A 16,973-nucleotide genomic window follows, 5' to 3' on the forward strand; every position below is an offset into this window, starting at 1 on the left:
GTACGTGTGTGTGTGCGCGCCTGTGAATACTCCAGTGCAAAAGAAACATTTGTCCAAAATCAAGGAAAGTTTTCTGTCTTTTTTTTTGCACCTGTCAACAGGTGAAAAATAAAATAGGAGTACAGATTAATGTGTCTAACTGCGGAATAGTAATGGAATGCAGCTGAATTAAATAAGGTGATGCTGGGAGACTAAGACTGCAAAATGAGATATTGGAAACAGAAAAGTTTTGCAATTTGGGAGCTTAATAACTGAAGATTTTAGAAGCAAAGAGGATCAAAAATGCAGGCATATTTTCTGAAAAATTTGAAGTGTAACTTTATGCAGAAGTGAGAGGTGGGAGATAGACAGTACCATCTAGAAAAGAGAGGAAACTTTTGAAATGTGCTGCTACAGAAGAACACCCCAGATTAATGGGGTCATTGGATAATTAATAAAGAAATAATGAATAAAACTGTAGAGAAGAAATTTATAGCAAAACTTGATTAGGAGAAGGGATCTGTTGATAGGACACGATCTTAAGCATCAAGGTGTCATCTGTTTACTAATGAAACTCTTCACATTAGTCTATGCTGAGCAAGCTTCTTCATGTCTGTGTAACTACTGAAATGCACGTACGTTTGAACCTGCTTACTACTGTCTAACCTTAATCCCCCCTGTAATATTTTCCCCTCACACTTCATCCTATTACCAAACTGACTTTTTTGGCACCACAGAATGTGTCCTTGACTAATCTCTCCTTTTACTCCCCCCAATCAGTCTGATCCAGTACTCCCTCATTAGTTATTTAATCTACCCACATGCCGTACAATTCCTGCCTTTGACATTGGTGCAAAGTTAACATCAGCAACTGTCTAACATGAAGAGCATTGTCTCAAAAAATGATTGCAATCAGCTCTTAATGAATGTTGAATGGTGTCCTGTAGATGTGATCTTTCACGAAACTCGACATAAAAATGCCTAGTAAAGCAATCTGACAGGCCACTCTCAGAGCGGGGAGGGGGGAGCAACCACACCCAATCTACCTGCACTCTAATACTTGACTCAAATGCCACCAGACTGCCAGAGTAGTATGTGGTAGAACACTGTTCTGTTGCAACAACATCCTTTGGTGTACGTGAAGAGCATAACATATATTCAAATGTTGGGTAGTGCTGGTGAACGCAATTCTCATGTAGTAAATAACACAATTCCATGTGTATTTCACATTACATATTAAGAAAACAATGTTCATTTCACCATGCTCAGATGTAAATAAATGACATATGTATGATTTATATTTATTCTGTGCTGATATAAGTTCTTAAAGCATTTTACTTTTTGTTAACACTTGCTCGTAAACAAAGTGCACTCATTGTATCAAGAGTTTTCACACAAATTTTCAGCAATAAGAACAATATTATTTGTAATTCAGTAATACAGCACTGTAAAGAATTCATAATGTATCTCTGAAAGTGTTAACAATAATGTTACAATGAACACAGGTATGAAATTACAAATTTAAAATACAGTGTTGGAATTTGCCAACTATTATGTACTTACTATGTTCTTAAAAAGTAGTACTTTCAAATATCAAGGTCTGAATAAACAAAAATACCACTAGAAATTTATTACTCTTTGTACACTAACTGCTTCAATTATGGTTAAGTTTACTAACAACTGAATACTGCTCTGTACTATTAAAAATTTCATAAATAGCCACACACTTTTAACTGATGTACAGTATTTAGTCAGATAGCATTCAACAACAACATGTGACTGTCCGGTCATTGCATTGTATAGAAACATGGCACTGCTTTTTGTTGGAAGGAGTGAAAGAAACAGGGTGTGTGTGTGTGTGTGTGTGTGTGTGTGTGTGTGTTTTGCCATTGAAAAATAAATAAAAACTGAAGCTATTAAAAAATGTATGTCAGGTTACTCAATAACAACTAGAATGTTGGACTTCTGTATACTGCACTGAAGTTAAGCACAATATATATTATTACCATTCTAACAATATCAATTTAATTTACTTCATGTGATAGTACATTTAGATTATGTTACCAAGAAAAATCAGGTGAAAGTTAAATCTTGCATAAAAATATAAATGAGTTACCTTAGGACAGGAACACTTTCTGGGCAATTCCACTTGCAAGAACTGTTAATAATTGCGTCCACTTATTCAAGGAGGAGGGGGAAAAAGGCTCAATAAAGATGACCAGACATTGCCAAAAAATCATAGTGACCAATTTACTGAATTTGATGAGGATTTTCATATTAATATTGGCAACAGTTGTGGACATTAAATACTGCTTCCATGGTAAAAATTGTCATATACATAAACAAGATGACATATGGAATATTAACACTGTTGAGCACTGATGTTGCCCTCAGCTCAGGCACAAAAATTGGCATAGCTTGTATAATCTTCTACTTTCTCATCTAGGCTTGTCTGCATGGTAAAGATGTAAACCATTTTCATTTTTTATGTTCCAAACAAGGTAGTGAGTAAAACTGAGTTTGTGAGCTGTTGCTTTGACGCTGACAAAGTATTGTTTTCAAATATTGGGGTTCAGTGGGCCCACTTTGCATTACTGTACAGTGGTAGCTTGTCATCTTAACTACAAGGTGTTACTGTGAGCTTTGTTACTAAGTTAGCAAATCATGTTATCTATGAAATGTAATTTCATTATACACAGACATTTTGTGACTACATTTTGTGTTTACTTACAATTGATGATGTGGAAACGCACACACAAACACAATAAATGTTTTGTACTACTCCACTCACAAGTTACACTTTTTCCCTCCACTGAATACAGAGTTAATGTTGCTGATGTGTGTAGTTACCATTGATGTTCACTTGATTTGATATAGCAACAACTGAAGTTTGTTTAATTTCTCTGTCCACGTGTGTGTGTGTGTGTGTGTGTGTGTGTGTGTGTGTGTGTGTCACCTGGCAAGGCACTATACAAACTACAGACTGTGTAACATAGGAATCAAATTGTTTAACAAGCTTCCAAAGTACCTAAAGGGAAGTCACTCTACAGGAATATCTTAGTAATAAGTGTTTTATAGTATTAATGAATGCACTTTAAGGAAGTAGATTACCTTCATTTGCACCATACTATCCATACTTAATTGAGATAAACTGTGTTTTTGTAATTGTTTCCAGCAAGTTATGACATTACTTGTGGCATATATGTTCAAAATCCAAATACTCTATGGGGAACAAATAAATTACTATTCTACATTATGTAGTGCAATTATCCACCACAACATTAGAACAACTCACCTCTTTGATGATGCTTTGTGGATCATGTGTACTATCGTGGTCATCAGGCACATCCCACTCCTGCAAACAATGACAAGGAGTAAACAGATTTACCCTTGTGTTCGTATAAATGCTTAAGTCATATCATAAACACCAACCAACTTTTTTCCCCCTTCTACAACGTGCAGCCAATGATGTATGCAGAGCCAGCCAGCCCTTTCTAATTTAGAGTCCTTTGCAATTAATAGTTTTTTTTTTTTTTAGCAGAGATGGGGGCTAACAAATGTAGAATTTAAATTTATGATCCTTACATAGATAGCTAGCTGAAAAACCCAAGTGTTCATTTTGTCAATTTGCTATTAGAATTTCCATGTATTTGTGAAACCACCTCTAAAATTATGAAACAGTTGTACAAAGAAATATGAATAATGTACAAATGTATAAGTACAAAATCCAAATTAAGAAATGTGATCCCAGGCAGTTTTTGTATGTTGAGCATAGCTGCTATGCCTGACTACAATAGCACTGTAAAAGGAGGAATAGGAGATTAGTGCTTTAACATCCGGTCAATGCGGTCATTAGAGATGGAGCACAAGCTCCCATTAGGGGAGGATGGAGAAGGAAATCAGCTGTGCCCTTTCAAATGAACCATCCTGGCATTTGCCTTAACTGACTTAGGGAAATCACAGAGAACCTAAATCAGAATGGCCGGAAGTGGGTTTGAACCCTCTTGCTCCCAGATGCAATTCCAGTGTGCTAACCAGTGCATTGCCCTGCTTGGTGATTTTGAAAATGTTTCTATGGCAATGCCTCCTCACAACTCTACAGATTTATCGTTGGATATAGCTGTTTCAGTTTCAAGTTGAAAGACAGTCAAAAGTGCTGCCAGATGCCAGGGGTTTCCTGAATTGACTCGACTCCAGAAGTTTCTTTGTAGTAAAGAATAAGTGAATTAAAAATCTATGCACGATGTGGCATTTTTTCACATATCTCATATCCCTTGAACTAACAGAAGTGTCATACAATGATCTAATTTTGTACTACATTCAGTGACATATGTGGATACTGTCTGCAAAATGTGCTCTGAATAGAGTTGCAACGAGAGTAGTAACAAATTTAAATATCATGCACTATGCAGCAGTTCTTCACGCATATCAGTATCTATCATATCATATATCTCCTGAACCATGGATAGGTTCAGTGGGTGGAAAAATACGAGTCAGAGAGGTGGGAAGGATAGTAGGCACACATTCCTCATTTCCAGTACAACAAGAGGAAATCGAAACCCCAGTGGAGAATGCGATTCAATTGCTCCAGTCCTGGGTTGTACAGAGTCCTGAGGGGAATGCTCCTCTGTGACCAGAAGGTGGGAGTTTGGAAAGTGGTGGGTGACTGAAGAGATAAGGCATGGGAGATCATTTTCTGTACAAGGTCAGGAGGTTAGTTTAGGATTGTGAAGGTGACCAGGAAGGAGGTTGTAGGTTCAGAATCTGTCATCATTGGGAAATATAGTCTTCAACAGTAGCAAGGCCAGGGTCATTAGTGATGTTACTGAAAAGGGAGGTGGCGTCAATAGTGATGAAGTCACCAGGTGGTAAAGGAACAGGAGTGAAGGTTTTTGTCTACGAGAGCAGAGATTTTGTCAGTGGGGCCACAATAAGTGGTGACAATGGGGCATTTCGGATGGTTGGGTTTATGAACTTTAGGAAGCATGTAGAAGATAGTGTGGGGAGTGGTAGAGGTGAGGAGACAGACAGATTACAATGAAAGGTTCTGCGATGGGCCTACAGATTTCAGGAGGGACCAGAGATCCTGTTAGATTTCTGGAATGGGATCACTGGAGCAGGATTTATAGGTGAACGAATCGAGTCCTTTGCAATGTAACCCTTGCAGTTTAAAAACACAATGGTGGAGCCTTTTGTGTGTGTGTGTGTGTGTGTGTGTGTGTGTGTGTGTGTGTGTGTGTGTGTGTGTGTGTGTGTGTGCGTATGTTGTGTACTTCTGAAGGATGCCTTTCAGCCAAAAGTATACTTTTTGTGTTTCGCACTGTTTTTGTTGTTTCTGCCTGTGGCTCAGCATTTCCAGTGTAAGGTAAGTAGCAATCTACCATTTTCATACATTGTCTTTATTCCATCCTGGGTTTACCATTGGTTGACTTTGCAATAATGATGTGTGTTTGGTTATTATGAGCTTTCCCTGCACCTAAGGTGTGCAAAGGCTGCAGCCGAATGCTATGTTGTAAAGAGTAAGAAATTAGAATGCTGAAAGCACGCAGGCCAGAAAGCAACTGTAAAATGAGGCAGCCATTCCTTCAGAACAGAGGGACAGAATCACCCAGCACTCAAGAAGACAATGTGTTTCTGTGCAGAGCATCGTTACTTTTTGCAAGCTCAGAAGACAGGTGAATTTTAGTACTTACTGGAGTTTCTTCCTTAGCAGATACATACTCCATCTCTTGCTTGGAGGATGCAAGTGGGTTGGCATCAACCTGAATGAAAGGAAATGAGTTAAGTGCAGGTGCAACATTGAGTACAATAATTGCTTATGAAACTAGTTTACAGAATATAAATGATTACATTGTGACAACAGAAACACTGCCTGAATTTGCCAGTTATCTTGAGCAGCCACCTTCTATTACGATATCTGAGCACACTTCCCAATCTGATTCTGACTTCCATTATCACCAGGTTTTCCACCTGTGATTTCCAAACATTGCAACTAGAGGTTCTCAAGTGGGATATATGGGAATAGCACCATTGAAGGACTCAAGTCAGTAGAACACTGTGGCTTACCCTGCCTATACAGTTTCCTCTTTACATAGAATTATCGCAATATGGCAGAAACAAAATGTGTGCTCTTAGAATAATAACAAAATGTGACATTAATTCACTAAGTTTATTATCATAATTATTAGTCATCAATAGCAGGAACAGGTTAAATTTAGGTAGATCTGCAGCAGTGATCTGTAAATTATATTTTGAACAATCAGCTTTAAAATTCCCTGTTGGATAAGAAAACAGTTAATTTCTGTAACAGTCGTACATGCGTTACTCATATGACTAAATCAAATAAGGAAAACAATTACATTATATTATGCTATGTTACATTATATTACATTACATTACATTGGGTGGTTCTGACCTGCTCTGTTATAAATTTCATGTGTGTGCGCTACTTACAAATTTTTTAACAATGCAATCTGATTTCAAAAGAAGATCAGCTAAAACTAGTAGGAACAGTTATATGTTCAGTAAACTAGATACAGAGGCACTATTGTCATATCTCAATATGGAAACACATTTAGCACTGGACAGGAGCAGGTAAAGGAACTATGGCTCAAGTGTAAAAGAATGGTTAATCATCCATTTGATAAATCTGTACTCAGTAGAACTGTCCATGGTGGGAGCTACTCTTTGTGGTACATGGTCACTGTAAAAGCCATTAGTGGTACTAAAGTTAGTGTTCAGATACTCACAGATAAGAAAGGAACTGAAGTTAATGGTAGCAAAGTAAAAGTAGAAATTCCCAACTCTGTTTTAAAATTTTCCTTTAGAAAGAAATATCCAGGAGTGCTACACGAATTAGAAAAGCAAATGAATAAAGAAACACCACAGAATAGGCCATACAGGTTGAGACCAAGGAATACATAGGATGACACTTAGATGGAGTTTAGTGAATGTCATGATCTTGCTCATCTTCAGAGCACAAGGAATTGTCAAGCAGCCTTTGAGAAATGGGGTATTGCAAATGCAGCAGCTGGATGTACTCCTCACAAATCACAGATGGTCATTCAGACCAATCTTCAACATCTGGGAGGTGATGAACAAAGAGAGAAGGTTGCAAGGTCTCCTCTTAAAGGTGCTAACGGAAGCAAAATGGGGAAATATGATGGGAGACATACGGAGTTAATATTATGAACTTAAGTTTTCCTATGATAAGCTGAGAGAGGAATAGCAGCAAGTAAGAGGTACAACATTCTCTAGTAAGGAGCAAGAGAGGATGGCTGAATGTGAGTGGAAAATTACTAAACACCATGTCTGGCACAGCAAATAATGATGATATTTCAAGTTCGAATAGTAGAATAGGTCAAGTGCAAGAAGTACTCGTAGCATAACAGAGAAACAGCAGTGCATTAGCATATGACTCAAATTACGGGTATGGAGCAAGGATTGTTAAATATGACTAAAATGTTCAATAGAATAACAATTGGATTACAGCAATATGCTAATGTTCAATGATTGCCATGAATAAGGATTCAAGTATAATACAGAATCACCTGAAAAAAATTAGCTAGGCTAATGAGAGAAATAGAAAGCAGTGCAAGTGATGCTAGAATACAATTGGAAATTTAAGAAGTTGTCCACCATCCTACACATAAACAATTGAGCACTATGCTGTTAACACCAAAAACATTTTTTCAGAGATTATTGCAAGCAGAAAAGGAATTTCCCTGCACGTCTGAAGGCTGTGATTTCTGTAAATAAGAGCAGTGTAGCATTTTACTATAATGCTTCCATAGTTAATTATCTATAATTATCAGTAACTAGCTTTACATCACAATTTCAATGGTATACAAAGTCATGCACATCCAAGTGGATGGAGTCAGTCTTATAGACAGAGGATTAGGTGGCGGTGGTTAGTGTTTAACATCCCGTCGACAACGAGGTCATTAGAGACGGAGCGCAAGCTCGGGTTAGGGAAGGATTGGGAAGGAAATCGGCCGTGCCCTTTCAAAGGAACCATCCCGGCATTTGCCTGAGACGATTTAGGGAAATCACGGAAAACCTAAATCAGGATGGCCGGAGACGGGATTGAACCGTCGTCCTCCCGAATGCGAGTCCAGTGTGCTAACCACTGCGCCACCTCGCTCGGTACAGAGGATTACATTCTTGGTTAATAAAGTATTACTTGTATCTAAACAACAGGAAATTCTCATAGTTCTATCAGAAAAAAATTGGTAAGTGTCCTAAACGAACGGTTCAGACAGATAACTGGTCATGTGAAGTACAACTATTTTTGAGAAATATGAATGCTTCAGAATGCTGTTGATGAAATGATGATATGTTCAGAAATACCACTGTGAACAAAAGCAGAACGCAATTACCATTAATGTAACAGCTACACGTATAATTGCAGTACTAGCAGTCATTTGTGCAATTTACCTTTTCCTAAGGCATAATATAATGTAAGCAGAGTTAAAAACCTCTTTGTGGAACCGAAGGCTACAAACATTCCATGGAGGAGAGTCATGATGAGGAAGAAATGAAAGGGTGTTAGCTCGAAGGCTGCCAAATGGTAGCCTGCGAAGACTTGCTGCTACAGGGTACAAAAGGAGGAGGATCCTGCTCCATGAGGTCCACAGAAGCATCAGCTTGCTTGTGAGGTCAGTCCGTGGAGTCCAACACTGAAAAATGGTTGGTGGTGCATACAGGCGACACAGAGGCCAAGTGGGCTAAGGTATCATGTAATAACACTGTCAATGAGGATCTTGAAGTCAGCGAAGAAGACCATTTGCCTTTGTTGGACTTCTTTGAGCTTTTCCAGTTAGCAGAGGAAAACTCAGATACTGGTTGGCAGGTGGCTCCGCCCCTTGAAGTGAGAGTTTGATGGCTTGTTGCACAGCTGGATGACAGGGTTGTGATGCTACCTTGACACTGGACGATTTCACAACCTCAGAGCTGAATTTGAGGTTGCATGTCTGCATGGCAATGTCCTTCATGGAGCGAGAGGTAGCAAGAACAGAACTATAAGTGCCAGATGGGAGAACACAGGGTTTGTGACTAGCCAATAACTTGTGAGTGACTGTCTAGGCACTTTTTCCTTTTCACTGATCTCCTGGACAGCCCGCTCATCAAGATACATGGGACAATCGTGAGAGGACATAGCAGGGCCGCCGTTGCAGTTGATACAGTGGGGAGAAGGAGGCGCAATCACTCTCGTACACATCCGTAACACAGATTACACATTTGGCTGGGTTTCGACAAGACTCCTAGTGTGGTTGAAATGATGACACTGGTACAGCGCATTGGGTTCAGAAAATACGGTCAGAATTTGATAATTTCATGGCCTGCTTTGATCTTGGATGGAAGCACCACTCTATCAAAGGTGGGAAAAATGTGAGGGTGGGCGCTACAGAGGAATCTACTTCTTTCATCACCCAATGGACGGCAATAACATCCTGATCAGACAGATATGATTGGATTTTGGCATTAGTTAGACTGCCAAGCAGCCCAGTGTAAATAACACCACAGGAAGAATTCAGAGTTGTATGGGCCTCAACACGAATAGGATAGCAATCGAGAAGAGAGGCAGCAAGCAGCTGTGCTTGAGAGTCAGAAGCAGCCTCCAAAAGCAAAGTGTCATTCTGTAAATGAGAGCAGGATTTCACAGGACCGGCAATTGCATCAACACCTTTCTGAATAATGGATGGAATTACCGTTGTGAAGGACTGACCATCTTCAGCACGTGAAACTACAAGGAACTGTGGTGTAGCTGGAAGGGTCCCTGAATCATTAGCGTGATTCTGTTTACATTTCGTAGACACTGATTGTGAAGATGATTGGCTCATTGCGAGAAAATCCCCCATGATTGCCAGTATCTCAAATGGTGCACTCCTTCCAACTGGGGTCTCCTTTCACAAGAGGGCACACCTGCCTTAGATGATTGTCCACACATTAGGTCACACCTCCCAAACACCTGACAGAGAGACCACTTGGTAATTTGGGAAGGTAGCAGCTCAGGAAATCACCACTCCCTGGTCCTGACCTGTAGCAGGGGGTACGTGCAAACCCTACCTGTAGACCCAGGGCTGGGAATTACAAATTACCCAGTCACCTGTTATGCATAAAACGCATGGGCCAGCTGTCTGGAGCGCACAGGGAGGAAAAAGAAAAAGAGGAACCTCAAGTGCTGAAGCGGAGGAACAAGAGGAGAAGGGAAACAAAAAAAGGAAAAGGGAGCGAAAAACAAAGGTGAGACTGTTCTTATGTCAACGACAGACAATGCAGAACATTCCCAATAACATCCTAGACATGTTCCCCAAGAGAGGGGAAAAAGAATAGCAAGAGAATATACATTCAGCATGGAAGGGAAAACACACCAAAGAGTGGCGAGCCCCCAGGATGGTCGGTGAATATGTTATTCCAGTGCTTACTTTGAGAACTTGACAACAAGTTGTTATGTCTTCAAAGGAAGCACTTGAATAATGAATTCACGGCATGCAGACACTGATGGTACCAGTATGCTAATATCAGTACATAGGATGGTCTACACATGAAATGCATATGGGACTTGAAGATGACATTAAAATATCAGAACTACTTGCCAAAATAAAATAACTTCTCAAAAGATGTGGCAATCTGGCGATTTTGCTTGGTAAATATTTGAACAGTCGCTGTCCCGTGTCCACAATGGATCCAGAGAGTTTCATAACACTGTCATCAGTCCATCCTAGATTTTCCATTGGTTGTTGTGCACATAATCATATGTGTTTGATTATGATGAGCTTTCCCTGCAACCAACAGGTGTGTTAAGACTGCAGTGGAATTCTATGTTGTGAAGAGATAGCAATGAGAATGTTCAAGGTGTGCAGGTCAGCAAGTGGCTGTAAAATGAGGCATCTACCTGTTCAAAACAGAGGGACACAATTGCTCAGCACTCAAGAAGACAACATGTTTCTGTGATGAGCCACATTACTTTTTGCAAGCTCTGAAGACAGCTGTCTTTTTAGTACTTACAGGAGTTTCTTGCTTAACAGATAAGTGCTCGATCTCTTGCTCTGGGGATGCAAGTGGGTCAGCCTCAACCTGAATGAAAAGAAAAGAGTTAACTACAGATGCAACACTGAATACAAGAACCAGCCTACAGAATATAAATGATTACATTCTGACAACAGAAACTCTGTGCCTGGATTTCCCACTAACTGTAAGCAGCTGCCGTAACTATTAGGGTTCTCACCCTGATCCTGGTCTCCATTATTACCAATTTTTCCACCTATGACTTCTGAGCACTGCCACTGAAGGTTCTCGAGTAGGATATATGGGGTGGTTGGTTGGTTGGTCTGGGGGATTAAAGGTACCAGACTGCTACGGTCATCGGTCCCTTTTTCCAAAACTTAAAAACACCCACACAGAATTAAAGTGAACAAGGAAAAGATGACAGACGACACAGGACAAGAGAAACGTAGACAAAGACCAGAGAAAACAAATTAAAATCACACAGAGTGTGACGGTGGTTGGCTGAACATAGAGAAAAAAAAGGCAAAGCCAACCACCAAGAAACACATTAAATACTCAATCTAAAATCGTAGGCCAAAGGCCAGACTCAAAACAAAAAGGACATGACAAACACTTAGATTAAGTGATAAAAGCCCCCTGCCTGAATAAAACGCAAAACCAAGACTGCCATGGCAGAGTCATCAGTTAAAAGGGCAGGGAGCATGTCAGGCAGCGCGAACGTCTGCCTGAGCACAGCTAAAAGGCAACACTCCAACAAAATGTGGATCACAGACAAAACGGATCCGCAGCGACATAGAGGCGGATCCTCACAGCGCAATAATTGGTCGTGCGTCAGGCGAGTGTGCCCAATGCGCAGCCGGCAGAGGACAACAGACTCCTTGTGAGAGACCCGCATGGATGACCGCCACACAGTCGTCGTCTCCTTGATAGCACGGAGTTTATTGGGCATGGTCAGACCGCGCCATTCAGCGTCCCAAAGCGCATAAACTTTGTGGCGGATGACTGCTCGCAAATCAGTCTCCGGGAGGCCAATGTCGAGAGTCAGTTCACTGGTGGCCTGTTTGGCCAGGCGGTCAACATGTTCATTGCCTGGTATCCCAACAAGGCCTGGGGTCCACACAAAGACCACAGAGCGTCTGCAATGGGCAAGAGCATGGAGGGACTCCTGGACAGCCACCACCAGACAAGAGCGAGGGAAGCACTGGTCGATAGCTCGTAAACTGCTCAGGGAGTCACTACAGATAACAAAGGACTCACCTGAGCAGGAGCGGATATACTCTAGGGCACAAAAGATGGCAACCAGCTCAGCAGTGAAAACGCTGCAGCCAGCCAGCAAGGATTATTGTTCGTAATGGTCCCCTAGAGTTAGAGCATAACCGAAGTGACGTTGATGGACGAAACAAGGAAACAAGTGGGCATCCGTAAGCGTTTTGGAGGCATAAGCAATGGGTTGTTCAGAACCGTCAGAAAAACAGTGCGCAAGGACTGCACCGACCCCGTACTGAGAGGCGTCTGTGGCAAGAACAAGATGTTGGCCAGGTCGATAAGTAGCCACGCATGGGGCCTGTTTCAGCATAGTCTTCAATTTCTGGAAAGCCGCATTGCATGATGCGGACCAGTGAAAAGGCACGTTTTTATGCAACAGGGGACGCAATGGCTGAGCCACCGAAGTCGCAGACGGTAAAACTTGTGATAGTATGCTATTTTCCCCAAGAAGGCCTGCAGTTCCTTAACAGATCTAGGGCGAGGCAGGGCATCTATCGCAGTGACAGTTTGCTGAAGCGGACGAATACCATCCCGAGAGAGTTTAGATGCCTCAAAAATTGTGATTTCTGAAGATTACACTTAAGACCGGCAGTCTGTAAGACATGAAAAAGTGTGCGGAGATTTTGAAGATGTTCTTCAGTGGTGGAGCAGGTGACAACAATGTCGTCCATGTAATTGATACACCCAGGGATAGGGAGCAATAATTGTTCCAAGAATCGCTGAAAGAGAGCAGGGGCGCTAGCAACCCCAAAAGGCAAGCGTTGGTATTGATAGAGGCTGCAAGGCGTGTTAAGGACCACAAACTGCTGGGAAGCAGCGTCGAGAGGAAGTTGACGATAAGCTTCCGACAGGTCAATTTTAGAAAAATACTGGCCTCCAGCAAGTTTAGTGAACAGTTCTTCAGGTCGGGGCATAGGGTAAGTGTCGATGAGGCATTGAGCATTTACAGTGGCTTTGAAATCGCCACAGAGACAAATATCACCATTTGGCTTAGCAACGACGACGACAGGAGAGGACCACTCACTGGAAGTGACAGGAAGCAAGACCCCTGAAGTAGTGAGACGATCCAGTTCCCGCTTTACCCGATCACGAAGGGCAACAGGAATGGGCCGAGCCCGAAAAAACTTAGGCCGAGCAGTGGGTTTGAGCGTGATATGAGCTTCAAAGTCGTTTGCACAGCCTAACCCAGGAGAAAAAAGGGACGAAAATGTCGTCAACAAGGAATCCAATTGAGCATAAGAAATAGCATCAGAGACGATATTGACAGAGTCATCTATGGAGAATCCAAAAACACGAAAGGCATCGAAACCAAAAAGATTCTCTGAGTTACTCTGGTCGACCACAAATATGGGAACAGTGCAAACGATGGATTTGTAAGATACCTCAGCATTAAATTGTCCCAAGAGAGAAATCTTCTGCTTATTGTACGTCCGTAATTGCAGAGGGACAGGTGACAGGAGTGGAGAACCCAATTGAAGATACGTCTGAGAAATAATTATAGTGGCAGCAGAACCGGTATCCACCTGCATGCGAACATCTCGACCAAGGATTTGGACATTGAGGAATAACTTCCCTGAAAGGGAAGAAGTGCAATTGACAGACAACACAGAATCAGAATCAGCGTCATGTTCATGAACATCATGTATGCGGTTGGATTTGCAAACAGAAGACACATGACCTTTCTTTTTGCAATTGTGACACACAGCCCAACGTTGGGGACAATCCTCGCGTGAATGTTTCGTAAAACACCGCGGACATGAAGGAAGTTGCCGGGGGTTTTGCTGCAGTTTCTTAGCAGGTTGTTTACGGTTAGGTCGAGGCTGCGCGTGGGAGCGCACTGCGGCCGCGTCGGCCGGTGGGGACGCGCCGCACGCGTCGTCAACAGCGCACAGAGGTTGTATTTCCCCGACATCACCCCACGCCTCTATTTGCGCCCCAGCGGCGGGAGAAATTTCAAAAGACTGCGCAATGGAGAGAACTTCATCTAGAGTCGGATTTGCCAACTGAAGGGCACGTTGCCGAACATCTTTGTCGGGCGCCGACTGGATAATAGCATCCCGTACCATGGAATCGGCATAGGATTCTTTGTGAACGTCAGTAACAAACTGACACTTTCAACTGAGGCCGTGAAGTTCAGCAGCCCAAGCACGATAGGATTGATGCGGCTGTTTTTAACAACGATAAAAGGCAACACGAGAGGTTACCACATGCGTTTGCTTTTGAAAATAGACAGACAGAAGTGAGCACATTTCAGCAAAGATGCAGGATCCTTCAAAGGAGCCAATTGCGACAACAACCGATACATTTGAGGTGAAATCCAGGAAAGGAACAGAGACTTACATGGTTGTTCGTCCGTGACATGAAATGCCATGAAGTGCTGTCGAAGACGTTTGTCATAATCAGACCAGTCTTACGCCGTCTCGTCGTAAGGAGGAAAAGGAGGTATAGCCAACAACGAGAAACGCCCCACATTTGACGCCGCAACGAAATCGCGAATCGCCGCTGTTAGAAGCGTTTGCTGTTCAAGGAGATTTTGCAATAGTTGCTCGACAGTAGCCATGGAAACCTGTGGGTCAACGGTGAAAAGGAAAAAATCCACTACCTTGTCGACAATTGTTATATCATCAAGTTGAACACATATATTTCAGAACGACACAACACGTATAAGTCACAGAGTAAGTTGACAAGCAAGACATGTGCACACGTTAACATTCGAATGAGAACTGAGTCCCAGTCTAGCGGCCGCTGCTCGGCTGGCCGCTTAGGTGGCGCAGCTGCTGCATGGCTGGCAGACAGCGCCGCACGTAGACGACGCGCATAATTGCGTGGCGGCGCTTTGAATGATCGGTGAGTCACAACAAGTACTAACTTTTTTAACTTTTGTACATGGCTGAAGCAGCAATCGTAGAACAAAATCATCTTGACAAAATAATAAACAACCAATCAGTTGCAAAATGGAAAGTTTATTTAAACTCCTTAATGTTTATGAAACCATCATCTTCAGAAATAAATACTGACAACGTAGACAGCTTAACAACGAAAACATGTTAAGATATATATAAAAAGGCACAATAATATCTCATTACAAATACAAAAGATTATTCAAACTTACTACATACTATGTTATGGCAGAGGAACATTAAAATGACATGTAATGACTGTACCGACAATTACAAAGGACAGATACGGAGACCGTTCAAAGTAAGATATAAAGAGCACCTCCTAAGTGTAGGTGGAAGAACTGTGTACAATTCCACTTCCCCAGAGCCCTACAATATCCAGTACATGCCCGCACGTACAACAAAAGCATCAGCTCCGAAGGAAGTGTGATTTCCAGTTCCAAAGAGCAGAGGGATGCAATGTCTTCAATAGTTATCACACTGAGCCTCTCCTATGAAGTAATGTTCTGATCCCACAAGCAATGTGTTTCTACACCTATGTTCCTCAGACCTGTTTTCTTGTTCCAATGAATACTATCATGTCTCTTATTATCTGACTATTTTGAACACCCTACATACTGCAAATACAAACAAGCAACATGACTGCATCTATGGAAGTACTATATCAAAAATAAATAAAAGGTAGTGCATTAAGACTAGTAAAACACGTGAATAACATCAACCATAAAAACAAAGAGAGCACTTCAGTTAGCCAAAGATTTCTGGGGTGTGAAACTGTGAAGAAACATGTTGAGAGAACCAGCTCACAGATTAACCCAAAAATTTGTAATAATTCATTCTGTTGTTAATAACCGATGAAACAAAATAGCAGAGAAATTGCAATAGGTGAGATGCAAACATTCTACAGTTAACACACCAGGAAGAGCAGTGAGGCTAAAAAAAACAACCTGCTGACAGGTCACAAAATCTACAACATGTTGCTTTGTTGAATCAAAGTCTTAAGTATGACAATATTAAGAAAAGGAAAGTTGCTGCTCACCATATAACAGAGATGCTGGATCAGCCCTGCCCCCCCCCCCCCTCCACACACACACACACACACACACACACACACACACACACACACACACACGACCACAGTATCTTGCACCCAAGGCCAGTGAAACAGTGCCAGATCAGATACTGAGGTCGCGTGAGGGGGCGGGGGTCGGGGGTGCACTTGATGTCTGTTCTGATTACGGCCTGTTTGGCCAAAAGCTTTGATTGTGACAGTCTTTTTGTTGTATGTATCTGCAACTCAGCATCTACACTGCATGGTGAGCAGCAAATTTCCTTTTCATAATATTGCCATTATTCCATCTCAGACTTTCCAAGTTCTAAGTATGATAGATACACATAATCTAACTTTGAAACCTAAAATAATAACAAAAAAACAGTCAAACATGTACTATATTTTCAAAAAATAAGTGTGACTCACTGAAGTTGGCATGTAGGTGCCAAAACAGGTATGAGCAATAAAAGATCTGACTACCTCAATCAATAATTTCTGTTTGAAATTTTATGTGACTGCACCGAATAATAAACCATTTTTAACACCTACTCCTTTTCCTTTATTGATAAAAGAGGAAGTGGTTTTATTTTTGACTTATTGTCTGAATGTTAACAAACAACATAATTAGTCATATTAACATTACATACTGGCTCTTGTTTGATGAGAGTTGCACCACAAACAGAACTTCTGCATTTCCCTGATGCCATCTTCTGAAAAACAAAAACATGTAAATGAACACCAACCACAAACAACAGTCTGAGACTAAA

At 41.4% G+C, this 16,973-nt stretch overlaps 1 protein-coding gene across 13 annotated transcripts in view; it reads right to left on the reverse strand.

Annotated features, from left to right (window-relative positions):
* LOC126210598 (zinc finger protein 501-like) overlaps positions 1-16,973 on the reverse strand; it is a 129,920-nt gene that overhangs the window by 106,112 nt on the left and 6,835 nt on the right. For 5 of the 13 annotated variants that reach the window (XM_049939868.1, XM_049939866.1, XM_049939878.1 and 2 more), the window contains 4 exons: positions 16,854-16,916; positions 10,990-11,058; positions 5,673-5,741; positions 3,275-3,334 (listed from right to left, as the gene is read on the reverse strand). In XM_049939868.1, the coding sequence (XP_049795825.1) occupies positions 3,275-3,334; positions 5,673-5,741; positions 10,990-11,058; positions 16,854-16,916 (261 nt within the window). Of the gene's footprint in view, positions 1-3,274; positions 3,335-5,672; positions 5,742-10,577; positions 10,764-10,876; positions 10,934-10,989; positions 11,059-16,853; positions 16,917-16,973 lie in introns of those variants that run through there. The other 8 variants (XM_049939869.1, XM_049939870.1, XM_049939875.1 and 5 more) reach the window with 6 other exon arrangements.

This window comes from Schistocerca nitens, chromosome 10, assembly GCF_023898315.1.
Source record: "Schistocerca nitens isolate TAMUIC-IGC-003100 chromosome 10, iqSchNite1.1, whole genome shotgun sequence".
Lineage (NCBI taxonomy): Eukaryota > Metazoa > Arthropoda > Insecta > Orthoptera > Acrididae > Schistocerca > Schistocerca nitens.